The sequence below is a fragment of the Drosophila santomea genome, chromosome 3L (assembly GCF_016746245.2).
Source record: "Drosophila santomea strain STO CAGO 1482 chromosome 3L, Prin_Dsan_1.1, whole genome shotgun sequence".
NCBI lineage: Eukaryota > Metazoa > Arthropoda > Insecta > Diptera > Drosophilidae > Drosophila > Drosophila santomea.
This window is the reverse complement of record NC_053018.2, coordinates 2494916-2522541: the sequence shown is the minus strand read 5'-3', so window position 1 is coordinate 2522541 and position 27626 is coordinate 2494916. Positions and strand designations below refer to the sequence as shown.

The following is a 27626-nucleotide window of genomic DNA, read 5'->3' as shown; positions in this document are numbered from 1 at the left end:
ACCAGTCGTCTAGTTTTAGTATTTATCTATACTTGTTTTGCTTCATGGTTCGATAGATAAGTAACTTCGTTTTAGATTTTTTATTTAATTTTAAAATAATGTTATTTTAAATGCTTCTTCAGAAAACCATTCTAAATCCTTGCTGATTGTATTGTATTACTTATAGGAAAATGTAAGCTGAAATAGAAACATTACGCTCACCAAACACCAAAGTAAATTTAGGAGGAAACTACCCAATTAAGAGGAAGAACAAAGTTTACAGTGTCGACGATCTGGCAACCCTCTCAGGTTGGCGCCCCTATTCTCCTCGCTTGCGTTGTGTTTCCCCCACTGCTACTCAGTTGATTTCGGCTTTTCGGCGTGTTCACTTTTGGACGGGCGCTTCAGTTCGCTTTTGGGGGCTTGTTCGCTTTTTGGAGCTCCACTGGCGCTGAGTGAATGGTTTTATGTTGTATGCGCAGCGCACTTGATGGAAATTGTTGTCATTGTTTTAGTTGTGTGTGCAATCGGATGTTCCCTATCTCCGTCGCACAGCGGTAAAGTGTGTGCGTGTGTGTTCCGTTCGCGTCGTTCATTGATTTCCTAATTAAGTTTATAATTAAAATTAATTGAAAAATTACTCGCATATGTATATGCATGTGTATGCGCGTGAATGTGTGTGCTGGCATGTACAGACATGTAAATTGGCTAACCGCGTGTGAAAGCCCATTAAATTAGTTCTGTTATTTATAAGCTCCCCTCGTACAAACACTTTTATAATAAATTTGTTTGAATTCAAAAATGAAATTGTGCCAAAAGCATCAGCAGCAAAAGAGGTAATTAGAATAACAATAATGCAGAGACATCTTTTTAAATTGATGACTTCCTTGCGGCCGCCGTTGTATTTATAATTAACAGCGTCTGCCGCTGAAATTATGTACATACAATTATTCAAACAAATCGGCTATAAAAATTCCTTGAGCTAGAACATTTCCACTTGAAGTTTTGAAATCTCCTGCCCGCCAGAGTTGCCAACCTCCCGCACAGCTGTGGCCTTGAGCAGATCGCTACCTGTTCACGTGTTTTACGACTCAAAGGCAGTCGTAAATGTGGAGGAACTGTAAAAACGGCAATAAAACTTAACATTTATGTGCATTCCAGGTGGTCCTGCGGAACGCCGAACGATGTGGCAACCCTAAGCAAATGAACTGTTTTACCTGCCCAAAAACGCACAATAACAACAACTACAAGAACGGTTGAGAGAGAGCGAGCAGACAGCACAACGGATAATTTAGTGGAATTTTCAAAAATAGCAAAGCCAGCAACAGCGAATGGCAGCCATAATCCCCCAGCGAGAGCACAATAATCAAAGATTAAATCAGGTTTATATGGAAAGGGTTAGCATGGCGCAGGAAGAAATACACGTTTCCTAGCGCAGCAACAACTGCAACAACTACAAACACCTACAACTGATTACACTCTCACACGACGAGAAAAACGAGAATGCGAGGTTTTGAGAGAGTAACTGTGTTTATGCGGAGAATTCCATGATTTCAGGAATTTTAGCTAAATACCGATTATGCGGTATAAAGTAGTTAATGCAATAAAATGAACAAAAATATATAAATTTATGTTAAAAATTTGGAGAAAATACGTTGATTCATTAGTTTTTGCCGTGGAACTTAGTTCATTTACTGAGCCATACATTTGAAACAAAATTATATAAATAAACCAAAAACAATGTTGGTTATGCGTAATGCAGTTCAAGAAATTAAAAATACATGAACTAGAAAAGGACTTGCCATAAACACAGTAACAGAGAGCGCAAGAGAGAGCGCGTGAAAGCAATAGCGGCGACGCCGGCAGAGCACAAATAGCCGTCGCAGCGCTTGCATGTTTTTCGCTCATTTTTCTTTCGTGTGCGTTGCGGCGATGTTGTGTTTTCTCACGGCGGTGAAAACACTCTGCTACGACTGTGACAACAACAGCAACAACGATAAGATTTTCCGTTTTTCCGTATGGAAGCAGAAGCACTAGCGGCATTTGTTTTGAAAGTAAAGCAAAGGCGAGCGAGAAAAACGAAAATATAAAGCAGAGGAAGACGGAAAAAGCAACGCCGCTGCCGACCGCGCCTCGCTGTATGTGCCTGTGTGGTGTTGTGTGCGTGTGTGTCTGTGAGCCTACCGCCTGTCTGTGTGTAAGTGGGCGCGAACGTACGGCCGAAAAGGAAGTGAAAATAGTGCAAAAAGGCCAAGTAATAATAATAATAATAAAATAGGCAAAAAGACAGGCCCCAAAAGAGACCGACCAGACCAGTTTCAAAAAGCGCCTATTTCCAGGCTCTTTGTTTCATGTGTATTGGTACGTGTGTGAGCGCCAACAACAACAACAACAGCAACAAAAACAACAACTAGAAGCGACCACATACAGTGGAAAAGGCCTTTTTTCAAGGAGCGAAAGGCAATGCGCGAACGAGCAATAAGAATAATAAATTACACTTTGCTATAATAAGAAAAATTTATACATACATATATACACACAAGCGGGAGAGGCCCACACACACATGTGTTTTTCCTCGATGTGAGTGTGTGGAAAATTGTAATAAAATATGAACCGCAGAAGCAGCAGCAAAACGAGAAAAACGAGAGAAAATTTCGAAATATCGCATGTGCCATTTTAAGCTTTAAATAAATTATAACGTACAGTATTACACGAAAAAGGAGAAAAACAAATAACACAATAAAAATACAACAATTGAACAAAATGTCCTGCATATCGAGCAACTTTAGCTCCTTCTTTCTCAACTCGCTCAACGATCCTTCAGAGTTTTCCAAGTACTTGAGCAATGGCGAGCTCAAATGCACTAATTTCGAGGAATTTCAAGTGTTTGGCTGCGGCGCAGGCGCGGCGACGCAACAGCAGCAGCAGCAACAACATCAGCAGTATTCTCACACACATTTACCCAATGGCAGTTCAGCGACAACAGCAGCGGATTTTCCCAATTACGAAGCAGCCTCAACGCCGCAGCGTGAAAACTCCTCCTCCGTTAACTCAGGTAGTTCTGGTAATCCCGCACACTATGCTTCCGTTGCTGCCTCAGCCTCTGCCAGCGTCGAAGCCAGTGCATCAGCGGCAACGACGTCGGCTCCAGGAATCGCAGGAGCAGCCGGATCAACACCCCTCACCGCCACCCCCCCGAGCAATCGCTGGCCCACTGCGGTGGCCACGCCCAATGGCCATCAATCCACCGCCTCTGCAGCGGGCTCAGTGCCCCAGCACTTCGATGGATCCTTTGAGTTTATCAAATATCTGCGACACTCCACGGATTTTACGCCCAGCACACCGAGCAGCGCCAGCGAAACTAGCTCCTGTCCGGAAAAGCCGGTCAGTGGTAAATCGGGTGTCCCAGCAGGCGCCACTCCACCACCGCCTGCCCAGTCGCCTGTGGCGGGTGGTCTGATCGATCTGGATACTAGCACCTCGCAGAAATCACGATCTGCCTCCCGCAAAGTGGCAGCTTTGTTGTCTTCCGTTTCGCGGGCTTCCAATAGTCTGGTGGATACCAGCTCCTCCGCACTGGATGTCTTCGATCACGATTCAAAACAGACGATCTTTGACCTACAGCACATTGCCTCCAATGGATCGTCCAATTCGAATGAATCTTCTTTGGAAATGCTAGCATTTCCCAATTCGCACCTCAATGCCTCCAATTCGAACACCTCATCAGAAGGAGCGGCCTGCGGAAGTGCGGGAGAATTTGGAGGATTGTTAACTGGCGCCAGTTGCTCCTCTTCCACGGCTTCCTCATCCTCGCATGCCCCGAAACTTCTTGGAAGCTTTGTGATCAAGGAGAACTTCGATGTGCATCCATCGCACAAAGTAGAAGAGGGCATCTTCCAACACATGAACAAGCTGCCATCGAAAAAGAAGGATACGCTGAAGCAGCTAGGAGTTCGGTTCACCGGCCAGATGACGCTGACGGACAAATCGATTGTGGTGGAGAACTTCATCAAGTTTTGCGAGGTGAGTTACGCTTCCCGAAATCAAAAGGGGTTGGGTCTCAGATGTTTTCGGGGTGTTAGCGAGTCAAATTTCTCTTGTCCCTTGTGTGTGAATATTTCAACGCTCTCCGCGCGGTGCCCATTTCCATATGCAATTTAAGTATTTGCACATATGTATGAATTAGGTATTTATTAGTAATGATGGTCGGGAAGGGGGCTAGATGGTCTAATTGGGGTTGACTGTGGGGATTACATGCGTTTCCTATAAAAGGAATTTGATGAGCAAGTACGTATTCACTTTAAAAGTTTTAATTTTTAGGTTTATTATTACCAAAATGACTAAAATCCATGTATTGTACATACACCGATAGACTGGGGGTCAATACAATATGACTTGATAAGAAGAAACTACTGATAAGTTACTCAATTGAAGGCCTGAATTAAAGGTCAATTTATCACTGGTCTTATCTAACTGATACTAACTTTGTGATGTAGCTCGTAAAAGTACATTTTATAGAAAATTTATATTGAAGGTAACTTTCATAAAGTAGTTCTTGATTGCCATTTCTATAACTATCGATTAGAAGGCTAGGAATGTGTATTACTTCTCCTAAACTAAAATGTAATACATTTTTCGGTGCACCCGCACCCTATATAAATATAGTACATACCAATTGGGATATTCATAATATAAACATGCACCCTATCTATATCCTATTTCACACACACTGCCGTAATTCCACCCGCACTCACACACGCATTCGGGATTCCGTTTGCCCCCCACTCACACAAATGTCATTATAAATTGTAATAACAGGAGCAGTGATGCCGGCGCCGCAGTCGACGTCGACTGCAGCCAACCACAAATTCAGCATACAACTGTAATCATGTGTGCTCAATGTATGTATGTGCGTATGTGTGAGTTCTAAACACCTATACATGCGGGGGGGTTAAATCCCCACTTTCTACCACCAACACAACCCCCCGGAAAGCCACCCGAGCAAACACACATACGCAGACACGTTTGGCGCCCTTTTCAACACTATGGCAGTCAACCCCAAACACTCACCACGCTCATTACGCTCCGCTTTATCACAAACACACAGACAGAGTCACATCTAGATTTGTTGGCCACCCATCGCATCCCCCCGCCCTCTCTCTCCTAAGTTCACGCACACAGACACACATTCTCCAAAACTATGTACAAAATGGCATTGATGGTATAATACAACAAAAGCAAGAACAACACCTACTGTGGGGCGGAGAAATTACGATGGAGGCGAAACGGAAGGGAAGCCCAAAAAACCCCCCTCTATTACAACATTTTAGTTCTAAGACGCTCTCTCTTTTACTTTACCTACTTGGCTCCCTAACTCAAAATTGTTGCGCTCTCTCATTTCTGCGGTAGCTGCTCTCTCCTGGCTCCCACTTTCTCTCTCCCCGCTTTACCTCTCGCCTTCATTTCCTCAATTCAAAACTTACTTGAAGGCTGAACTACCAAAGTGTGTGTAGTTCTGTATGTGTGTGGCTTCGAGTGTGGGTGTGGGCAACCCCCAAAAGCTTGCTATTGAGTAATTGTGTGTTGTCCCCCACCCTCTCATTCTTCTTCTTCTCCTGCTCGTCCTTCGTCTTCCGCTGCTCCCTTCACTTCTTTGGCTTCCACACATACAATCATCAAGTTACTTAGAGGGGTGAGGGGGAATATGGGGGATGGAGAAATGGGGAGACATCGGACTGTCCGCTAGCTGCTTGGGTATGTCCTTTTCCTTTTCCGACTCTCTCGATTTCGTCTTGCATGTGTGCGAGTGTGTCTGTATTTTATCAGCACATTTTATACATGTCTCTATCGGAGCGACCATTAGTACAGTATAACTTGCCTATAGGTATTTAATTTGAATTTGATAAATGTAGTTAGAGCAAATGCTAAGGTTATCCTTTTGGAAATTAAAATATCTATATGAAACAACAATTTAAAAAGGTTTAAATTAAACAAATTTATTTTAAGGAAAGAACTCGGATTTCATAAATATTTGCATATAAATTAGATAATGTAAATAAGAGCAAAATCCGAACTACCATTTAAAGGTTTTTACTGAAACTTAGGGGGTCATATATACTACATTTTGCTCTGACATATAATAGAAGGCTTGCCTTAATTGGATGAATAGTAATTTATAATGTTTATAGCCTAGGAAGCTTGACTGTAGCTGAGGCTGTGGATGTGTGTGTCGCCCAGCGGCGTCGTTGAAGGCTACTAAGTGCGCATGCAGTCAGCTCACCCACACAAGTGCACTCGGTTTTGCCCAACTTTGCGGCCGAGTGTGTGCGTGTGTTTGGAAGGACAGCTTAGTGGATGTGGATGAGAAACGGGAGCGGGCGATCGGGGTTGTGGTTGGGTGGTTGGGCGAAATGTGGGTGGCGCTCGGGCAGGTACAATGTCTCGGCTTCGCACAATTTACGCGCACACACACTCACACTCACGTATGAAAGCAGGCGCACATATGGGGCATTGATTATAATTTTAAATTATACATATGTATGTATGCGGGCACATGCCGATATAACTGTACTTGCCGCATATGATGTCTATATACAGGGCTTTGGACGCGAATATATATGCAGGCGCACATATGTACATGAGTTTGTATAATTCTAACGCACACATCAAATATTTAGCTTTTGTGCAACGTTTTGTCGCCTTTCGGGGGCACACACACCACATTAAATTAGTGTGGTGTGGGGCCATTTTTCCGGAATTTAGAGCGCATTTAGAACGGGTTTACCTTAATTAAAAAACCCCAAATTAGTTGCCTAATGAAAAGGCGGAGATAGACGGGCGTGGGCAAAACAAAGCAAAACAGAGGGTGTCGAAAGCTGTAACCCTTAACCCTTTAACAAAAAAAAAACTCGTCGAACGGGCAGCACACGCACCAAAGAGTGAAAGTGTGAAAATTTCCCCCACTTACACACACGCGCACACACATTAACGCACACGACGCAAGCCCTTGCAAAAGGAATCAAAAAATCATGGCAGCAACAGTCAAACATTTGGCTTTTGTTGCTCTTGTTGTTTCTCGGCACGCACAAGCAACACCCACAACAACAACAACAACTGCAGGAGAAAGGAAAACAATTCACACTTGTCTCAATACAAACAACAACAAACCGCATCACACCACAGACAACAACCGCAATCCCGCCACACACAACACACACAAGTGCAAACGCCCCAAATGCTCGCAGACACCCGCACACCCACACACTCACGTTCACTACGTCACGCACAAACACAAACCATGTCTGCCAATAAGTTTGCAAAAAAAAAACACAAAAAAACAGGAAAAAAGAAACAAACAAAAACAGAAAACAAAAAACGTACACAAGGAGACGCAATAAAAACAGAAACGGAAAACAGCAGCGAAAGCAAGAACAAAATACCGCAACACATTGCCACTGCTTTCATTCCTCTTTTCCCGGTTATATTTGTTTTTTTTTTCATCACTTGTAAACCTTTAGAGGTAAGTTACTAGGGTATACTGTAATTATGTAATATATACACCGACTTACCTTGTTCGATCGGTTTTAGGGCTGTGCTTCAAACCAAATTTTTGAAAGCGCTCTAAACTTTTTTAATAATCTATTTTCAATTCAAGTCGCTTGTTTCCTAAAACATTGCTTTCATATCATATATAAAACTTAAAGGTGTTTATCTTTGTTTCTAAGTATCCTATGAACAACTTAACGTATTAGATATAGGCTCAAAACTAGTATTATCCTTTGAGCTAACCCTAAAAAGTAGGCAACAAAAAAGGAGAAAATTTCAAAAACAAAACCGTTTTTCTTCGTTTCAAATTCACCAAAATTGTTAGGCACTACTATAATATAAAGATTTGCTAGTTTTTAGTAATTGGATAAAGATTAAAAACTGAATGAAAGATATCGAATAAACCCAAATAAGGGTATCTCATAGTTGGGAAAATTTAAAGTATCGTTATTTTTTGCTTTTTGACTGTGAAACAGTTGAGTGGCCATGAGCGGTGTTGCCGAAGGGGGCGCACCACTTGACAGCAGCAACAGTTCAGCAACCACCATGTATGCCACACCCCTTTAAGCCCCAACGCCTCCGCATAGTTGATTGTTAATGAGACACCTGGAGAAGTGGCCAGGTGTCGGCTGCCTGTCAGCGCTGGAAAATAAGAGAAGCAAATAAGAGTAAGAGAGTGTGTGGAGTGGCTGTCAGCCAGTGTTTTCCTGCTTTTGGACAGGGGTTTAAAGTTTTCGCTTACTATTCGCCCAAAAAAGCAAGACACGGCATGTCACTCCTTTTTTGCTCTATTGATTTTTAACATAATCAAAACCGAAAATGTATGCACACACTCGCACACACATCCACAATCAGTGAGACGTACAGCAGCACAGTCAGCAATTCGCATGTGTGAGAGGACCTTTTTGGGGGTGGGTGTGGGTGGAAACCCTGGGGGGAGGATGGGTTGGGGGGATGGTGGAAACCCTGATTATGAGGATGTTGATAAGTTCCGACGACGAACGGAACTGAACTCTCTGCGCTGCCGAAGACCCGCACTCACACAGTCGTCCATTAAGCCTACCATCTAGCTATCACATACACACTCACCAAACACAGACACACACATACACACACACAGACAGAGAGGCTTTCATGGTAACCCTTTTGAAACGGGGGGCCTTTGCAAATAACCTCCAAACCCCTCTTTTTGGGCCAAAATGGCTTCATTGAAAATGTTGTTTGCTTTTCTATTTGGGTTTGCTTTGCTGCCTTTTCTGCTTCCTTTTTCGCTTCGCCCTATTCTATATTTTTACACTATAAAATATACATTGTAAGGGTGTGAGTGTGTGTGAGCCAATGTCTGTGTGTGTGTGTGTGTGTGTGTATGGGAGCTTTTGCTTTGGCATGCTATTCAGTTCCCGTCGACACCCCCCGCCCGTTTTTCCACCCAACCCAACCATCGTCCTTTGCAAGTTTTTGGCTTTTGTGTAAAATTTTCGTTTTAAACTTTTGCGTTGTACACGAATTATAAGTTTTGATTAGTAGTGGGCAAAGTTTTCGCTCGCATGTGTATGGGTTTTTGGGGGTGAGCGGGTCGGGTCGGTTTTGGTTTTTCCTGAACATATAGAGAAAGTACATTATGTAAGGCAAATACATATGTGCAGCCATAGAATTTGACGTCAATGAATATACATCCCCCCACACATACTTCTACGTGGAAAAACAGCCTAAAAGTCGAGAAAATTATGCTAAAAGTGGTGGAATGGGGGGTGGGTTCCTTCATGAAAGGTGTAAGCTGGTTTAAAAACTAATGGAAGGGTGGTTAGGGGCGGGGTTTTACCAACCAGTAAAACCGGTATGTCTGGAAAATTACTTTACTTTACTACAGTTGGATTTCTAATTTAATTTTCATCTAATTAAAATGCATTACTCATTACTACTTCGTTACCTGAAATTTTAGACGAAGGGCACAGCTGGGCTTCAATTAGTTTTTAATGGAATTTTTAAATAAACTATAAGGGAAACTTAAATTATACATGCTTCAAAATGAAGGAGGTGTACAGCACATTCAACTTGTACAGTTTGAACACATGTTGCACTCTTTTTAACTATAGTGATGGTCTTATTTGGGGCAAATTTATACTAAATGTACCCATTTTCAAACTATCCCCAAAAGGAATACGACATCAAGGACCACAGGCCATGGCTGTCACTGAACCAGTGCGGCTTAAATAAACCCGAGCAGATCAAATTCGCTCGATATCTGGGCCAGGGACTGCCGACGTTTACACTCTTCTGCATTTATAGCAATTTTAAGAATCTGTTCTGCACCAAACGCACGGAAATGTGAGTATCATCATCATCGTCGTGTCTCTCGATAATTGAGTATCCTGCCGAACTTGGAGTAGCCTAAAAGCATGCTATTATAATTGATGAATGTCCTTTTTTGCAGCTACACGAAGGATGGCTACAATCTGCCTTATATACTCGACAAAACCAAGCGCTTCCTGGCCAACACAACAGCTGGTAAGTGGAATCTATATCTAAATATAGATGTAGATATATCCCCCTAGAACACCCAACTCCGCCAACCCCGATTTCCGTGTAGTGCAAATGCAGCAGAAGGCAGCATCAACCGAAAATGTACTCAGGCAGAGGAAAATTAATACAAAAAAACGAGACATGAAAGCCGAGAGGCGAATGTGCTAAATTTTAAAAATACACTCGAAACTAGAAGTGCTTACATTCATTTTTTATGATTTTTCTACTTTCGCACTTCTCATTTCTATTTCTATTTCGTGCATTTTCTGTTTCGTCTTCTTCCTATCAAAATTATAAGAAAACTACCTACAATTTGACCTGCCTATTTTTGCAAAATTTCGTAAACTATTCAATTTTGTCTGCGCGTGATCGAAAAGAAAAACAGAAAGAAAACAATTTTAATTTTTGACTTCAATTTGTTTGTGTTTCCTCTTTCTCCTTCTTTTTCCAACGCATACGCTTTCAATCACTAGGCGACAATACCAACAACAACATCACCAACAACACCAGTAACAAGACCAACAACAACACCAGCACAACAACCACATCCACACCGGTAAAACAGACACCACAACAACAGCACCAGCAGCAATCCGAGCAGGATCCGCTGGCACCCAACTCACCTGCAACACCGAAACTTGCAGCAGCAGCAGCATCAGCAGCGGCGGTCACAGCAACACCAGCGGCAACATCGGTGCTGGGAGCAGCGACGCCAGCACAGACAGTACAACGCACAAGACCAGTCACGCCCACAATGCCAGCAGGAACAGTAGCTGGAACGCCGACGACACCACAGCAGCAGCAACAGCAGCACCTGCAGCAGCAGCATCAACAGCAGCAACAGCAACAGCATATGTTGCAGCATCCGCACACGCACCCGCATCCGCATGCCCAGCACTCGCATCCGCACACGCTACCCCACTCACTTCCGCATCACCTGCAGCCTGGAACGCCAACGCGCAGTTCGCATCCCCAGCTGCCCCACCCGCATCACTATCCACCATCGCCACACTCACATCCGCACCACCAGCCCGGGCATCACGGTCATCCACATGCCCATCACTTTGCCTATGCCCATGGTCATCCGCATCCGCAGCAGCATCATCCGCACTACTATCCGCATCCCCACGCACATGTCCAGCATATGGCGGCGATGGGATATCCGGGACCGCCACCAAACGCACAGCAGACGGCTGGGGGAGTCGGTGTTGGTGCCGGAGGTGCGGGTGGAGCAACAGGAGGCGCTGGATCAGCAGGAGGAGGCGGGGCACTGCCGCCCACGGCCATGTGAGATTGGGGTCGGCGTGGCGCCAAGGACAGCGGTGGTGGCGCCACCTGTTGACACGCATAGGCTGTTGCAGAAGGACATGGCAGAGGATTCAGGATTTCGGCCCATCCCCCATCATCCTCCCAACCTGTCCTAGATTATAGTTTTCCGTTGATGTGCATCGTCATATTAGTTTTTTAGTGTGCTGCTCGTTTTTAGTTTATGTTTCGTTTATTTAGACTAATTTTACACAAGCTTTTTGCCAAATTTTATAAAACTATGCAAATTTTGTATTACGTTTGACGACGATAAAATGAAATTGTTGGACAACGATCGATCATTACCCAAAACTATGCAATGTTATTCCTTGAAAAGAGATTATTACATTTACACACACTCATCACACTTTTACACACTCACCAACACGAACAACACGAGTATAGAAAATCATGCTAATGCTATTTAATATGGTAATATATAAATATATATTTTAGTAAGCCAGGAACAAATGATATGTATGTTAATGTAAAACCAATCCTAACTAAACACAACATACGATATATATGGAAATTGTTTGCGAACCCAGAAAATATATATACACACCTAGCAGGAAGCGATTGAGAGAAAATCGATTTGAATGTTGTTTTTACTTGAGATTTATTGCCTGCGTCGCGCCTCTGCATTTGCGCTAAACCAATTAATTCAGAGGAGAACTTTCATTTTCTTGGGGCTTCCAATTGAAAAAGCGAATGCAATGTTGCACTAAATGGTTATAGTTCTCCTTCACCTTGTTGCAATATAATTAATGATCGTTCAGCGCCAAGGAAAACATGCGATTCAAATAAAAAATCGCCTTTGATTTTCAGCCAAGCACAATCGGTATTTTATCTAATTTTTCCGAAATATGCGGACAATATAACAACCAAGAACTACAATCCTACTATAAATTTCTTTACAGAATTTATAAATTTAAAATATTTGTATATATTTTGTGACCTTAAGTTTAGAGTATTCTTTAAATGTTATTTTACTTTTGGTGTTGTCCAAAAACTAAAGAATATTTGTAAATCAATGCTAACTATTTTAGTTGATATTACATATTTTTTTAAAATTTGTTCTGAGCTCAAGGGCGATTTTGTATGAAAGTCCACTCTCACACATCCTTGAAGTTCTGCTTCCTGAGTGTGTTGGTATTCCACTTCTCTCTTGTAGACCTCAAGAACATGGCGGCGGCCAACGATGGCTCCCTGGAGTTCGCCACCGGCAGCAGCAGCAACAGCAACACGAGCAACATGAACATCGGTAGCAACAGCAACAGCAGCAGCAGTGGCAGCAGCAACCCAGTGGCAGGATCGGTGATTAATCCCAATGCCGTGACCATGCCAGCGAGCTATGTGACATCATCGACGGCGCAGCAGCAACAGCACCAGCACCCGATGACCATGGATCCGCGTTACGGATGTGGAGCTCCTTCGGCCCTATTGCCTCCGCCGCCGCTTCCGGCACTGGGACCACCGCCGAGATCTCTGGAGCAGCTCATTATCTACGAGAACTTCGATGTGCACGAAACGCACCGGATCGAGGATGGGGTTTGCACTCACATTAGCCGCCTGCCGCCCAAGAAGCAGGAGCTATTGAAACAGTTCGGTATACAGAGTAGTAGCCAGCATTGTCTGAGCAATTATGAAAAGTACATACTCATCGAAAACTTCATCAAGTTTTGCAATGTGAGCAAAAGTGTATCGAAAGCAGATATAAGGAGGCACCACTGTAGTCTAGCGGAGCTTTGTTCTTTGGCCCCCCAATTGGCGTTCGAAACATTGGCACTCCATCTATGTAGATACATACATAAATCCAAATTGCATTCTCATCAATAATTCCAGTGCAATGAACAAAACTCTTGCCCGTCCTTCATAGAATGATCTTAATGTATTTCACCATTTCTTTTCCATTTCCATATCCGCACTTTTTCGTTTTGTCCTTTGCATTCCGACAGGAATATCAGATATCCGATCATCGACCCTTTTTGGACTTCCACGAGAGCGCTTTATCCAAATGTGAACAACTTAAATTTGTACGATATCTGGGCCAGGGGCTATCCAATCTGACGCTAAACAAGATCTATGTCGCCTTCAAGGAGCTCCTGGGCAATGGTAGGCCCGAAAAGTAAGTTCCTAAGTGAGGTAATCTGAGTAAAAAATATTAAAAAATTATGCTTTTCTTTCAGAGCGAGCATGGAGGGCTACAATTTGGACACTCTGTTGAAGAAGAAACGAAAGAATCTTTATAATCGCATGCATGCCGCTGGTAATAACTAAAACTCAATAAATTTTACATTTCATTTGTATATTGCATTCGTAATATACAATAAAATATTTATACCATCGAGTAATAGTAGAATCTTTTGTTTTATAGCCCCCAGCATTGACCTAACTGCCTATGAATCCGGACAGCACAATGCCCAAGCACACCTGCCCACGCCACGCCCACATCACGCCTTCGCCGCCCTAAATGTGGCGACGCAGCGCAGCGAAGTATGCAACGAATTGACGCACACGGGCTTGCAGTACAGTTACACCGGACCCCGGTAAAAATTGGCATTATCGTAAACCCCATCCGAAAACTGCAATCCTCATCGGCAGATGAGAACACACACATATACATATACTTCTTCCTGGAACTGGACCAGTAACTGTTGTGTCTTCGAAACCTAAAAATGAGAGTAATTTTATCGCCGCGTGCGAAATCATTGAAAACTAAGTGCTAAATTAAATGTGGGGGGACAAACAGAGGGTTCTCCCGATGGAAAAAATACCAGACACTAGTAAAATTAGCCTAAATGTTAACAAAATTAAACTTTAATCGAATGAAATTCAATTAAGCCAACCAGAAATCAACACGCAACAGGCAGGAGATAGATTAGTTTAAGCCAAATTCAGATATTTATACGCAAGGTAACCATATACAACATATACATATTACGAGTATATATACACATAAATATATTTCTGTAGTTGCCATAGCGCTTAGGGTGCAGCACACTTCCACATGGCCAAATCCTGGCCAGAACTATACAAACATATTAGCTTCGGTTTCCTTCCAGCCATATCCCCCCTATATAAAACCGCTCCCAAATCTCCAGACCCCCAATGAGCCGCATTAGTAGTAGCCTTTAGTTGATAAGTGAAAACACCAAAATTGAGAAAACTAAATCAAAGACCTCCCAATGAAAGTTCCCGAAATACGCATACTAAGTAACTTGTAGAGCCTAGTTGTTAAGACGAGAGACAAATTTTTAGCATAGACCTGGCGAGCGGCACAGACGATTAACAAACTAAATATTCCTATATACAATATACATATTATATACAACAAGCAGCATCAAATTCAAAGTGAATATACGCAAAAATCAAATGCAAAGAGGCAGAAAGAAATACAACCAAAACATAGCAATTGTAAATTATATATACCAAATATATTCTATACGAACAAAGGCAAAACCAAATCCACTTCAGTCGTTTTCTTTACGTTACCGAAACTGTTTATTTTTGCGTTCTATTTAAATTTTTTACTACATGTATAAGGTATATTTAGCTTAACACGCAGAAGTGCGTACTATTAACTGGCAGAGAGCAGGATGTTGAATATAAAAACTAAAGTACAGTACAAAGGCAGTTTCATCTAACTACTAAAGAGCGATATAAACAGGATCTCCTCCATTCAATATCTGATCATTTCCTTTTCTTTATTTGAAATCGTAGCAATTTTAAATTGCCTCACCGGGAGATAATTTTACTGTATATGCCTAGTTGGTATCCTTTTTGCGCTGCGCCTGTTCGCGATCCAGCGCCCTCTGCTTGGCCTTCTCGTAGATGGGCATCAGTTGTCCAGTTTCGCCCAGCATTTTCAACAGCTCCACAATGAAGGGCAAATAGTTGTGCTTGCGCCGCACATTCTCCACCTTGTAGCGTTTCTTCTTCTGGATCTCATACTGAATGTACGTGCGCAAACTACTGATCTCCGTCTGTCGATCCTCCTCAGTGTCCATTGCATTGGGCGCTGGATTAAGCAACTTCTCAATCTGCTGTTCGTAAATGCGCTGCCTGTCCGAGATCAGAGCCATCAGGTTGAAGTGGATCTCACCGTCGCTGTAGCGCTGCATGCGCTTCTCAATAATCGGACGCACCACATCGATCCAGTTCTGCTCCGGCTTGATCTCACCCAGATCAATGGGTCCCTCCCTCAGGCCATCCAGCTCGTACAGTCTGCCTCCGATGGGCATATAGCCCACAAAGTGGTACACATCCTCGTCCTTGTTCTGGTTCTTCATGTCCAGCTCGAACAGTGTCTGGCGGGCAAAGGAGTTGTGCACCGTGCGGATCTGGCTAGCGTTGCTCAAGGTTAATCCCTTGTTATAGGGATCAAAGCACTGGCAGAACTCCTTGAAATTGGTGAGGGTCTCGCCCAGCTTGATGTCCTCATGCTCCAGGTTCATCAGCAGGCTCAGGATCGCCTGGGTGGCGCATGCGTTGTTGATCACTTGCTTGGCGAAGAAGATGTTCTCCCGGTCCAGGACCACTTTGCCTGCGGGCTCATCCTCTTGCACCCACTTGAACAGGAAGATCAGACCATGGATGGGCTCCAGGTTCTTAAACGACTCGCTGTCCAGACTCCAGATCTCCTCCACCTGTGCACCATCGCATCCTGGTCGAACGTGCACAGTATTATTAAGTTTTCAGATGCCAATTGCCGGCGTCGCTGGCAAAGCCCGCCAATAACTTACCGAATTCGCGAATAAGCTCTGTGAATACCCCGGGGTCGGATTCAATAAGACACCAATTTCCAGCACCGTCGCCCATTTCAATAATAATCACTTAATTATCTTTCTTCTGTATATTTAACCACAAAAATGCTGCGTTTACTGCACAAAATTTTTTGTCAACTCACAGAGTGAACAAACCTTGCCAGATGTGACCGATATCAAGCGATCTGGCCTACTGCTTTTGACGCCCTGGGAAAATAGTCTGGTAACCCGACCATCCGCCATGACACAAAGCAAAAGCGGTGTAAGAAGAAGCAGAAGACGAAAAAAATATGTGCAAGCAAATCTCGCGAAAGAAAATGAAATTTGCAGCACTTGTCGTGTGTGAAATGTGAACACAGAGTGCACCAAACAATAACGAGACAATAATCAGCATTTTAGTGTTTATTTCGAGGGCTAAGACCACCGCTAAATCGCCGTTAAGATGAAGCGAAAATACGAAAATTGCGTGCTGCAGCAGAGGCAGCAACAAAAACGCTATTCGTTGTAGATATATACATATATATACGTACATATGTGCACATATATATATGCAAATCTATACATAATAAAGAAGTGTCCGGCGGTGCATTGTATGTGCGATAATAAATACTACGGATAATAATAATTAATTCAACGGACGAAGGCGCGCGAGCGAAAGAAAAGAGGCGAGAGAAAAAGAGGCGCGAAAAGTTCGCAACAAAATGGTTGTCTCCAAAGACAACAACAAGCGTCGCCGCAAGGAGACGGAGACGCCCCCACCGCCTCCGCCCGGCCCGCCCACTGCCTCCTCGCTGGCACCTCCGTCGGCGGTGGCGGCCATCGAGTCCTCGCCTGAAATGCCCAAGAGGTGAGTCCGCGAGTCCACATATGCCCGACGATATGGGTAATGTTTACAGGGCTTATCCATTGCTACAAACTACATACGTGTGTGGCACTAGATGGAGATGACGTCGCAGCGTTTGCTGGCTGCTTGATTGAAATGGAAACGGATAGGGGTTGGGAGTGGGGAGTGGGGAGTGCAGGGGGAGTAACTACGGAGGGCAGCTCTCTGTTGTTGTATAAGCCAGCGTCAACAGCGTGTCGTGGCGTTGTTGTTCTCCTCGACGAAGGGGTGTTTCGCATCCGCTGTGCAGGGGGGCGGTGCAGGGGGAGATCTCCCCCTCCAGCAGGTGGATATATGTACAGTGGTTAGTCACTAAGCTGAATATTCGGCTCTGATAATTAGGCAATATTTACCTACGTAGATTGCTTTACTACGTCGTGGGTACTGCAACGAATACATGGCCAATAAATACAAAGGTGTATTATTCTTTTTATTAAATGGGTTTTATGATTTTTTAATGTTTGAATAATTATTTTACATTGCAAGATTTGATTTTTTCAATTTAACCAACTGATTTACTTTCAATCTATACATACATAGTTTCAAAATTTTTTACAAATACCAAATAATGACCTCATTGTTATTCCTGTATTCTTTCCTTTATCTGTATAAACCCTGTAAACTAATGATAAATGGATGGCAAAAGAATATTAAACAGAAAAATCTTAGCAAATGAAAATTATATGGTAATTGTCTATATTTTTAAATTAATTATTTGTTTATTTGTTCATTATTGGTGGTTATCCGGCTGATGCCGTATTCTGCATTTTGTCGAGTGCCCACTGTTTAAGCTGTTGCCTTGATTATGCTCCCAAATTAATATTGAATTTCCCAATTTGTATCATGCTGCCTTGTTTCCAATTAAATATTTCTCACATTGCTTTTTGCTATCTTCCATTTGCAGAACGAAGGTGCAAGCACAGCGAAAGTTTGCCCAAGGACAGAGTGCGCCCAGCAGCTCCTCCAGTATCGCCTACAGCGCAGCAGCAGCGGCAGCTGGATCCGGATCGGGGCCCAGCACCTCCGGAGCGGATAGCTCTCAGCCACCTATCGAGATCCTGCCCAACAAGTGTCCAAAGCCGCAGGACTTCCTTACCTTTCTATGCTTTCGTGGCACTCGCGCGTTGCCCGCCCACTTGGATTTCCTCAACCAGGGCAAGTCCAAGGATTCGGAAGCCTCGACGACGGGAGCCAACAATAATAACAATGCAAGAAAACCCAACAACAGTCGAGCGAGCTTGGCTGGCAACAAAAAGAAGCGGGGTCGTCCGGCTAAAGGAGCGGCCAAGAAGGTGGATGTGGTAGCCCCTTTACCCGATCCCACTGAGAAACCCTCAACAGCTGAAAAAGCAGCTAGTGATAAAAACAATCTCATTTCAGCCGAAGCGCCTAAGATTCCCTCGCGAAATCCTACTCCTGTACTGCCGGGAGCGGTGCGAAAACGAGCGGAGGTTGTCACCGATGGTAATCGTCGAGGAGCAAGAGGCAGAGGAGCAGGCATTTCCCCCGATAAGGGTGCACCGCCAGCATTATCCAACGACAGCAAGCGCCGCTCCAATCGTGCCAGTACCAAGGAAAGTAAACCCATCATAGATGATGACCATTCAGAGGATCTCGAGGAACCAGAGGCGGACGACGATGAAGATGAGTTCTTCTCTGCTCACGATGCCACCTCGCGCAATGGGGAGGAAGTAAAGGCAGACAGTCCTGTAAAAGCGGAACCCACCAAAAGGGGACGACCCGCGGCAGCCAAGAAAGCTGTAGAGCCCGCGCCAGAAGCCCAGACAGCTTCGAAAGATAAAGCGCCCGTTAAGCGTGTAAGGCAACGGGAGTCACCCATTTTTATACCCTCACCCGAGTCCTCCGGCCGAATGACAAGACAGAGGGCTTTTTTCGAGCCCGTTAAGGTTCCGCCGCACCAGGAGGAACCTGCGGCCCATGATTCCCCAAAAGATGAGCCCAAAAAGCAGCCAGAACGGCCACCAAGCAAAACCGAAAGGGAGCCAGAGCCTACTAAGCAAGTAAAGGAAACCAAGGAGAAGACGAATTCCAGTATTTACGCCAAAGAAGCAAAGCAGCAGCTGGAGAATGGTGACAGTCAACATGGTGCGGCGGCGAAGGGAAAGAAAAGTCTGAATGTCTTTGATTTTAGTTCAGATGATGAGCAGCCCCTAGCCAAATCCATCAAACTGAAAAAGGGCGGCAAAGGGGCGAGTCCAAAGAAAGGTGGAGCTGCTACAATTGCTCCGCCAGCCAGGAATCGCAAGGCAGCCGCTAAAAAATTGGAGAAGGAAAAGGAAATTGAGAAGGAAAAGCAAAGAGAGAAGGAAGAGGAGATTGAGAGAGATAAGGCCAAGGACAAAAAGGAAAAGGAGAAGGAAAAGGAGCCTGTGCTAGAAAGCAAAGTGGAGGAGCCACCTAGTGGTGGAAAAAGGGGAAAAGCTGGTAAAAAGAAAGCAGAGGACGCTCCAGCGGATGAGGAAGATTTGGCACCACCGTCCTCGAAAAAAGTCGCCACCAATGCTCGAGGATCTCGAAAGTCTGCGAAAAGCAAGGCTTCAGAGGATTCCGCGGAGCTAGAGCCTCAGAGATCGCAGCGGCCCTCACGCAAAACCAAGGAAGCTGCGGCCATTTACATGGGCATCATTGGTCACAAACTGCAGCTGGCCGATGACGAGGAGGACGACCTGTCAATGAGCAGCTTTCCTGACATACCCAACGTAAAGGAAATGGAAAAGATGGAGAACGAGATCAAGCGTAATGCGGCGGGAAAGTTAAACGTGCCGGAGGCCTCGACGGTGCTTTCGGCAGGCAAATCAACCCGTAAGCCGTCGCCCCGACCTAAAGATTCGCAGGTTACTGTTCCAGTAGAAGTCACCCGCAATGCGTCCCCCTCCCCACCAGAAGCCGAGGAGGAAAAGCCACCGCCCCCAGCACGACGTGGCCGCCCACCTAAGCAGGGCAAGGCGAATGCCGGTCCAGCTCACAAACCGCCAATCGAGGGCATGCTGGTAAAGAAGGGCTCCCTGGCTAAGATGTCTGAGCAGCAGGCCAAGCCCAAAGCCAAGTCCGAACATTCGAAAGTCGACTCCGACGAGGAGGAGGACTTTCTTATCAACGAGGAGCTAAACGAAACCAAGCGCAAGCTAGAGAAGAGTTTCAGCGACTCGGATGACGAACCGCTGGCCATCAAGGTGCCCGTAGTTGCGGCGAAAGAGAAGGAAATTTTGGCCCCAAAGATCGCTAGCCCACCGCCCAAATTGATGCCGGTTCCTTCACCCATCTCTGTGCCCGCGCCTGTAGTTTCGGTCACACCCTCGCTGACGGTGCCCAGTATACTTCCGACTGCAACAGGCACCACTCAGCTGACTATGCTTCCGTTGACGGCAAAAGCTACATCATCTTTGGGCTCCATGCCGATGTTTCCAAGCATTCAAGCAAGTTATTCGCCAATCAAAACCATGGAGAAGAAGCCGCCGGTGCCTACGTCCAAGATTCTGAACGTTCCCGCCACGTATGCGCTGCCGGGAAGTGCTGGTGGGGCTGTGAGTTTTCAGAAAACCTCGTCGTATCTGCCGCAGGCATCGCCCCACTACCATTCCGGTTATGTGCGGCCACCACCAACGCCCACCCATCAGTTTGGAGGCGGAGCACCGTCTGGGAGTAAAACTCCCTCCCAGGGCTCATCGCCGATGAAGTACCAGACGCCACCGACAACTTATCCACCGCCCATCGAGGCGTATCAGTGTCCAAAAATTAATCCAAACTTTCTAACGCCTAAGTACGAGCGAAGCCCACTGCCCAGATCATCGACCAGTAGCTTTCCAAGCCCATCGCCGGTGAAGTTTCAACCAACATCGGGAACCACTGCTACCACCGTGGGCACACCATCGTCTGCCACTAAAAGCCCCTTGGCACCACCGCCGCCTTCTCCACCAGTCAGCCAGGTTGTGATCCAGACATCCAGCTTGAATCTTAGCATGAGTATGGCAGCTACAGTAAATACCGCACCAATACCAGTGGCTTCCACGTCGGCAGCGGCAGCTCATCAGGCGACGGTTGCAGCCACAGTAACAGCCACGTCCACACCACCGCCGGCGCACAGTAATAGTGCAGGAACGGGAGGCGGAGTCGGTGCCAATTCTGATCCTCTAAAAGACGAAATTGGAAGCATACTAGCGCAGGCCACTCTGATGCCCAGCAAAGAGGAGTCGGGCAAGATCTTCGGCATTGCCAGCGTGAGTTTGGCCCAGAGTTCTGGACCAGACAACACGAAATGCACTTTGGGAAAGTGCGGATCTATCCACAAGCCTGTGCTGGGGCCAGTGGTGCCCACGGAGGGTTACTTTGGCGACCAGTTGTCCAGCAAGGAGCGGCGCAAGGCGAAGGTTAACATGACGCACGAACAGATTCAAAAATGGCTCATTGAGTGCTCATCCAACCCGGATGAAATCCAAGACGATTTGGATGACGATTTTGATGATAGTTTAAGGCCTCAGCAATCCACTACTCCTCCGCCTACGAGAGATGATAAAGAGCTCAGTGCAAGCTTCAGTTCATCATCGAAAAATACGCGTGGCGATCTTGGTAAGAGTGAGAGTGCCTGGTCCGCCAAGGGACCATCCCTGAAGGCCACTCCTGTGCTGGTCACTCCTCCCAGTCGCAAGGAACAACACGAGCAGGCGGAAAGCAAGGACTGTGATGCTTTGGACTACGAAAAATCCTCAACACCTGTGAATCTCACACAGAAGATCACATCCAACGATTCTGTGGCTGTGGAAAAGAAAGTGAACGATCGCAAGGGCAAAGAGTCGGCAAAGGGCGCTTCTTCTAAGACTGCACCTCAGCCAAGAAGTACTGCCGCAACCCCGCCAACACCCATCTCTTCCACACCCACTCCCGCATCTCTCACGCCATCTAAGAGCAGCCCAACGCCTCCGCCAGCTGTAAAGCAAAAACCGGAGAAGGGAAAGAGAAATGCCACTGCTAGCGGAGGAGCAACTGCATTAGCTTCTGCGCCCGCAGCACCGACTTCTGCGAATTCGAAACGTACTCCAGTTTATAATCAAAAGAACGCTAAGGCGCAGCAGCAACAGGCGGAGACGAAACCGGCATCGAATCCTCCTAGTGGCGCAGGAACAAAACGGGAATCGGTGTATGCCTTTGGCAAAGAGGATGAGTCTGGCAATAAGTCGGGCAACCGGCGACGAGCTGATCCCAGTCCTGTTCCTTCTCCAGCTCCCGTGGCCAATGCGCTAAGTGAACGGTCTCCAACAAAAAAGAGAGCAGCAGCCGCAGCAGCAGCAACGGCAGTCCAACTAACGCTAAGTCCTACGGAGAACTGCAAGATCGAAGGCAAACCAAGCAAGGCGGCCACAGGCAGAGGAGCCAAAAAACAACAGCAACAAGCTCCGGCTCCACCAGCACCGCCCGTAGAAGCTGGTGGCGATTCAGATGCAGAGGGTGCCACCTTTTATATTCCCCTGCAAGGAGCTGGAGTGGGTGGCAGCGGTGATGGTGGCATTCAAGGCGTAGCAGTGAAACTTGGACGAGAGGGCCCCGACGGCCCCAATCAGAAGGTGGTTATGCAGGCCACTCTGGTGACCAAGGCTCAAATGGATACCAACTCAAAGCCGCTGCCAGAGTCGCTGAATACCAACGAGCTGGTAAAGACGTTGCTCCATGCGGCCAGCAATGATGCGGCCTCAACGACTACAAGTCTTAAGAGCATGCCCAAGGCGAGCACATCGGCAGCGGCGGGAGCAGCAGCAGGACCTGGTGCCTCCAGCTTGGTGCGTGTGAACTCCAACTCATCTCTATTTTCTGGCTCGGCTAAATCCCGTACAGCTGCCCAGACGAGCTCCACTGCAGCAGCCGTGGCCAAGAAGTACAAGGATGACACACCCATTAAGATGGCCAACAATACGGCCTTTCCGCGACACGATGATCCCACCCAAATGGTGGAAGCGCCCATCTTTCGACCAACGGAAAAGGAGTTCGCCGATCCCATTGAGTTTATCGAGCGCATCACACCAATTGCGGCCAGGTTTGGCATTTGTAAGATCATTCCGCCGGCCAGCTTTAAACCGGAATGCCGGATCTCGGATGAGATGCGCTTCACAGCTTACAATCAGTATGTGCACAAAATGCTCCACCGCTGGGGACCAAGTGCCAAGGAGCTGAGTGCCATCAAGAAGTACCTGGCCACGCAGAGCATCGTTATGAATCACCCGCCTTGGATCGGTGGAATGGAGGTCGACTTGCCTAGATTGTATCACACGGTCCAGGAGCTGGGAGGTCTTAAGGAAGTCATCGAAAAGAAGAAGTGGGCACGCGTGGCGGAGGAAATGTGCATACCCAAGCTAGCTCAAGATCGGGTGACCAAGCTGGACGACATATACTGCAAGTACCTGTTGCCGTACGATACCTTGTCACCGGCAGAGCGACAGAAGCTCTTTGACGAGGTGGAGGCCGACTGGGCCAAGCGGGAGGCACGGGCTCGTCGGAATGCGGATCGCTTTGTGAACACGGAGAGCGTGTCCAACGAGGAGGACGATCTGAGCAGCGACGAGGACGAAGAGTCCGAGGAGGAGATAGACGGCGTGTCCATGGAATGCATCGTGAAGGGGAGAAGTATGCCACTAAGCCAGTTTTATAGGATTGCCCGTAATACGATGGCGTTGTGGTTCAAAAGCACTGATCCCACGGTCAACGAGGTCGAAGCGGAGTTCTGGAGACATGTGGCCGTCCGCGACAGCCATGTGTGCGTTCATTCGGGCTCCATTGACAGCTCAGGCTGGGGCTATGGCTTCCCAAGTCCAGGACCCAAGGGAAAAGGTTCAAACTATGCCAGGCATCCTTGGAATCTGAAGGTGTTGACCAATAATTCTGGTTCTGTGCTGCGATCCTTGGGTCCTGTTATGGGCGTTACTGTTCCGACGCTTCACGTGGGCATGCTTTTCTCCGCCTGCTGCTGGTACAGGGATCCGCATGGCCTGTCATGGATCGAGTACCTGCACACCGGTGCCTCCAAGCTGTGGTATGGAATTCCCGATGATCAGAGTGCGAACTTCAGAGCGGCTCTTACGTCGCTAATTCCGACGCACTGTCAGAACAAGACTATCTGGCTGCCCTGTGATACGGTGATGGTGCCGCCGCACATGCTCACGGATCGAGGGGTGTCACTGTGCCGCATCGAGCAGAAGCCAGGCGAGTTTATTGTGGTCTTCCCACGGGCCTATACCTCAAGCCTGGCCGCAGGATATGTGGTCTCCGAGAGCGTTTACTTCGCCACAATGTCCTGGTTGGATTTGGCCAAAGATGATTTCAGGGTATGTTTTATTACCTGCTCTTGCATTTTATGCAAACTAAGTTTTTATATTTTGGTTTCTAGGACATCCATGAAAGCTGTGAGCCAGCTATGTTCTCGTTGGAACAGCTGCTGTTTGCCTTGGGTTATGACCAGCGAGTCAACTCCGAAGCCCTGCATCAAATGTTGCCAATGCTTAATGATGTTTGCGAAAAAGAATCCGCTGCCCGAGAGCAGCTTAGGGTGAGTAGATATTAAACTAAATTTCTTGGAAACAAGCCAGCTGTGCAACCAAAAACTCATTTCATGAACCCTTCATTTTCAGGCTGCTGGTGTGACGTCCACCGAAAAAGTGCAGGCGGAGAAAGGTCAAAAGGCCAAGAAGCAGCAACAGCCGCCATACAAGTCCATCGAGAGTGAATGTGACCTGTGCCGCGCCAACCTGTACATATCGATGGTGCGCACCGAGGATGGCAACATCTACTGTCTGCAACATGCGTTGAAAAACCTAAACAACGGCAACATCCAGGCCAAGCAATGCAAGTTAATCTACGCGTACAACTTGGATGATATACAACAGCTTATACGACAACTGCAGGAGAAGATCAACCACAAGGCAGCCGTAAAGAAAAAGTAGCATCGTCGGCGTCGTTACTAATCGGCGGCGCACGAAAGATTCTGGCACAGATAAAGATACGGATAAGAATTTGGATTAGGAACCCAGCGCAGATGTACATATAAAAAATGTGTATACCTATGTGATTCGCCATCGCGAGAGAGCGTCTAATTGATAATTGGGTGAAATATAGAAATGTCTACGAGTTAAACCATGGACACACAAAACACACATATAAATGCAACGTTTATCTCCCAGTTGACTAACTGACACTATTACTAACTGTAAGATAAAAGCGTAGGATCGGATATAGAGATGTAACTGCTCACACTTCAACGTGGCAATGCTTTCAATTTTGACTAGTTTATACATTACGTCGATAAGAAGTTTGCAATGATTTTTGTTTTCCATTTAACTTTTTTGTTATGCAATATTTACCCTCCCCGAAAATGTTAACCCCCCATTTGTGTTATTGTATATAGAGAGCCTAGTGTATGTACGTAGTTAGCTTTCGAATTAAGTCAAAGACCCTCAAAGAAACCATGCTAACGTGTTGCAATTTCTACTACCTTTTATACGCTAAGATAACGAGTAATTACCATAGCATCATAGAACAACACAGCCCCAGATATCCTCCACTCCCATAGAGCGCTAGTTTAAGCACTAAAAATAGCAAGGGATCGTCCCGGGATGGATCTCTGCCAACTAACGAACTAAACGAAAGCCAGAGTTACTATCGATGACTGCAGTTGTGAGGCGGAACAACCCAAACCATACTGTTCATTCAACCAAATACGATACAGACGAAATCCATCAAGGACAGGCGATTATGATTGCGTAAATGAGAACTTTTCACTAGATGTTCAATGTATTTATATAGTAGTAATACAATATTTAAGTAACAAGTGCAACAATAAATCTTAACGCGATATATCGAAGATGCACTGCCTATTTAATGCTAGGTACTCCGACTAATAGCTACACTGTTTGGAGGGGAGTTTTAGTTAAAAGCTATTCAGTATTCTTAATCCTTGGCTACACCTTGGGTTTTTTCAGGGCCGGTGGTAAGCAGTCTGCACTGGCCACAGCCTGACGTTTAACGGCGCAACTGGGCATGTTGGCCACCACATCCTCCATTTGGCGCTTGAGTTCGGACACCTGGGTGGTCAGTTCAGTGATGCTGGAGAGGGCTTCCTGCAATCGGCGATCCTGCACCTTGCGCGACACTTCTAGGCTGCGAACCCTTTGCGTGAGTGACCTTTGGAGCTGGTATTGCTTGAACATTTGTTTAGAGAAGCGATCCTTATGCGAGGAATCTGGCTGTGATTTGCTGGCAGATATTGGGGCCAACTGAACGATGGCCTGCTGGACGAGTCCGTGGTCTACGGGCCGGCTGATTCCGGTTCGCCTGACGCCGCTAAAGCTGATGTCGCCCAAGGCACTGCAAACCACAAGTCGAGTTCCGGTCGCGTTGGATTCGGCCAGTTGTTTTCGGTGTTCCATTTTGAAATTCACAGCAATCTTCTCGTCAAAATGCTCAATGGCCATGGAGGAGATGTCGCGCAGCTCCTGCAGTACTTCATGTGGTCGCAGCTGTTTAGTGGAGGTGCTCAAAATGCGCAGGATGCTGTTAATCTCGTCCAGAACGCGACCAGGTATAAAACAGCAGATGTTGAGGTCGATAAACTTCGAGTACGTCATGGTCAGCATCGAAATGCGTGTTTCAATGGAGGTAAGTATATCCGAGTGGCGGGATAGAATGTGGTTCCTGAGGGGGGAAAAGGGAAAAAAACAACCAAGTCATCAGAAACATCTCGATGCATCGCGAATGCGATAGGAGACTCACCTGCGTTCCGATTCCCGCCGTGGCAGCATGGATTTGATGCGCTTGAAGTTCTTGGCATGGGCCAAAATGATCTTGTTGAAACCCTTGTTCAATATTTGCTGGCCAAGGTAATTAAATAGAGTGCACACCTGAATGGAAACGTTCAGTTTTAGTCACGGATCAGGTACTCCTGGAACTGTCAGGTCGACGATCAACTCACCTCTCGTTTTTTTGCCACCTCGTCGTAGGGTAGCAACTCCAAGATGTCCAGTAGTAGTGTTTGCGGTAAGTCTAACAGATTCATTATTATTTTTCTACTTATTACTAGTTTCGAGTTTAGTTATTTTATTCGAGAAGTTTGCTATTGTTTTTAATGGGGCAGTGATGTTAGCTCTTAAAAATGCCAAATGCCTTGAGTAACCACGAAATACCACAGTCAAAATAGTGCAAATATACCAAATTGAATTTAGTATATTTCGACCGTTATCTTACTCATTTTCTCGAGCTATAAAAACTTACGTAAATAAGTTAATTTGATTGAATAAAATTAAGGATGTGGTACGATTATCACAAAAAATATGTTTAGAAAGAGTTTCCTTAGGTATTATGCATTAAAAATTGAACACATTTTTTGTAAGCACTTGTATGAGAATTTGTATTTTCAAATTGTTTCCTAATTAAATAGAAAATGTTTGAATAAATTTCAAAATTTAACGAAAACGATTTTTTTTGGAAGATCCAAGATACGTTGCAGATCATTATAATATGCATATAATAACATTTATAATAATTAATTGCTACAAGTGAAAGTGCCGCCAGAAAGTATGCAACGTATTCTTATTCCTAAGGATCGTTTATTGTTCAAATCTCAGTAT

The 27626-nt window shown here is 45.7% G+C and overlaps 4 protein-coding genes across 6 annotated transcripts; 2 read left to right on the top strand and 2 right to left on the bottom strand.

Annotated features, from left to right (window-relative positions):
* Positions 1-322: 322 nt before the first annotated feature.
* On the top strand, positions 323-14803 carry LOC120450220. Of its 3 annotated transcripts, XM_039633094.2 has the most exons (8): positions 323-815; positions 1141-4002; positions 9683-9852; positions 9959-10032; positions 12527-13041; positions 13311-13480; positions 13542-13621; positions 13730-14803. In XM_039633094.2, the coding sequence occupies exons 2-8, from the start codon at positions 2743-2745 to the stop codon at positions 13903-13905; spliced, it is 2445 nt and encodes an 814-aa protein (XP_039489028.1). In that variant the 5' UTR covers positions 323-815; positions 1141-2742; the 3' UTR covers positions 13906-14803. The 3 variants fall into 3 exon arrangements, 2 of the variants coding, with proteins under 2 accessions (XP_039489028.1, XP_039489030.1); XR_005616257.2 differs by lacking the exon at positions 13730-14803 and having other exon boundaries at positions 326-815; positions 12527-12956; XM_039633096.2 differs by lacking the exons at positions 12527-13041; positions 13311-13480; positions 13542-13621; positions 13730-14803 and adding an exon at positions 10521-11946 and having other exon boundaries at positions 334-815.
* Positions 14804-15029: 226 nt separating this feature from the next.
* Positions 15030-16295, bottom strand: LOC120450218 (ubiquitin carboxyl-terminal hydrolase isozyme L5). The gene is made up of 2 exons (XM_039633092.2): positions 16098-16295; positions 15030-16018 (listed from the first exon to the last, which is right to left on the bottom strand). Exons 1-2 carry the CDS (start codon positions 16171-16173, stop codon positions 15120-15122), a joined length of 975 nt encoding a protein of 324 aa, XP_039489026.1. The 5' UTR covers positions 16174-16295; the 3' UTR covers positions 15030-15119.
* Positions 16296-16377: 82 nt separating this feature from the next.
* LOC120450216 (titin) lies at positions 16378-25864 on the top strand. The gene is made up of 4 exons (XM_039633091.2): positions 16378-16965; positions 17906-24332; positions 24395-24553; positions 24636-25864. Exons 1-4 carry the CDS (start codon positions 16820-16822, stop codon positions 24945-24947), a joined length of 7044 nt encoding a protein of 2347 aa, XP_039489025.1. The 5' UTR covers positions 16378-16819; the 3' UTR covers positions 24948-25864.
* LOC120450219 (F-box only protein 28) lies at positions 25776-27147 on the bottom strand. The gene is made up of 3 exons (XM_039633093.2): positions 26972-27147; positions 26773-26900; positions 25776-26694 (listed from the first exon to the last, which is right to left on the bottom strand). Exons 1-3 carry the CDS (start codon positions 27053-27055, stop codon positions 25962-25964), a joined length of 945 nt encoding a protein of 314 aa, XP_039489027.1. The 5' UTR covers positions 27056-27147; the 3' UTR covers positions 25776-25961.
* Between the last annotated feature and the right edge of the window lie 479 nt (positions 27148-27626).

Coding starts and splice junctions, on each gene's coding strand:
- LOC120450220 (XM_039633094.2), top strand. CDS start 2,743: ATGTCCTGCATATCGAGCAACTTTAGCTCCTTCTTTCTCAACTCGCTC. Junction 4,003..9,682: donor ACTTCATCAAGTTTTGCGAG/GTGAGTTACGCT, acceptor TATCCCCAAAAG/GAATACGACATCAAGGACCA. Junction 10,033..12,526: donor CCTGGCCAACACAACAGCTG/GTAAGTGGAATC, acceptor TCTCTCTTGTAG/ACCTCAAGAACATGGCGGCG.
- LOC120450218 (XM_039633092.2), bottom strand. CDS start 16,173: ATGGGCGACGGTGCTGGAAATTGGTGTCTTATTGAATCCGACCCCGGG. Junction 16,019..16,097: donor AGAGCTTATTCGCGAATTCG/GTAAGTTATTGG, acceptor ACGTTCGACCAG/GATGCGATGGTGCACAGGTG.
- LOC120450216 (XM_039633091.2), top strand. CDS start 16,820: ATGGTTGTCTCCAAAGACAACAACAAGCGTCGCCGCAAGGAGACGGAG. Junction 16,966..17,905: donor TCGCCTGAAATGCCCAAGAG/GTGAGTCCGCGA, acceptor TTCCATTTGCAG/AACGAAGGTGCAAGCACAGC. Junction 24,554..24,635: donor CTGCCCGAGAGCAGCTTAGG/GTGAGTAGATAT, acceptor CTTCATTTTCAG/GCTGCTGGTGTGACGTCCAC.
- LOC120450219 (XM_039633093.2), bottom strand. CDS start 27,055: ATGAATCTGTTAGACTTACCGCAAACACTACTACTGGACATCTTGGAG. Junction 26,901..26,971: donor AGGTGGCAAAAAAACGAGAG/GTGAGTTGATCG, acceptor GTTTCCATTCAG/GTGTGCACTCTATTTAATTA. Junction 26,695..26,772: donor CGGCGGGAATCGGAACGCAG/GTGAGTCTCCTA, acceptor TTCCCCCCTCAG/GAACCACATTCTATCCCGCC.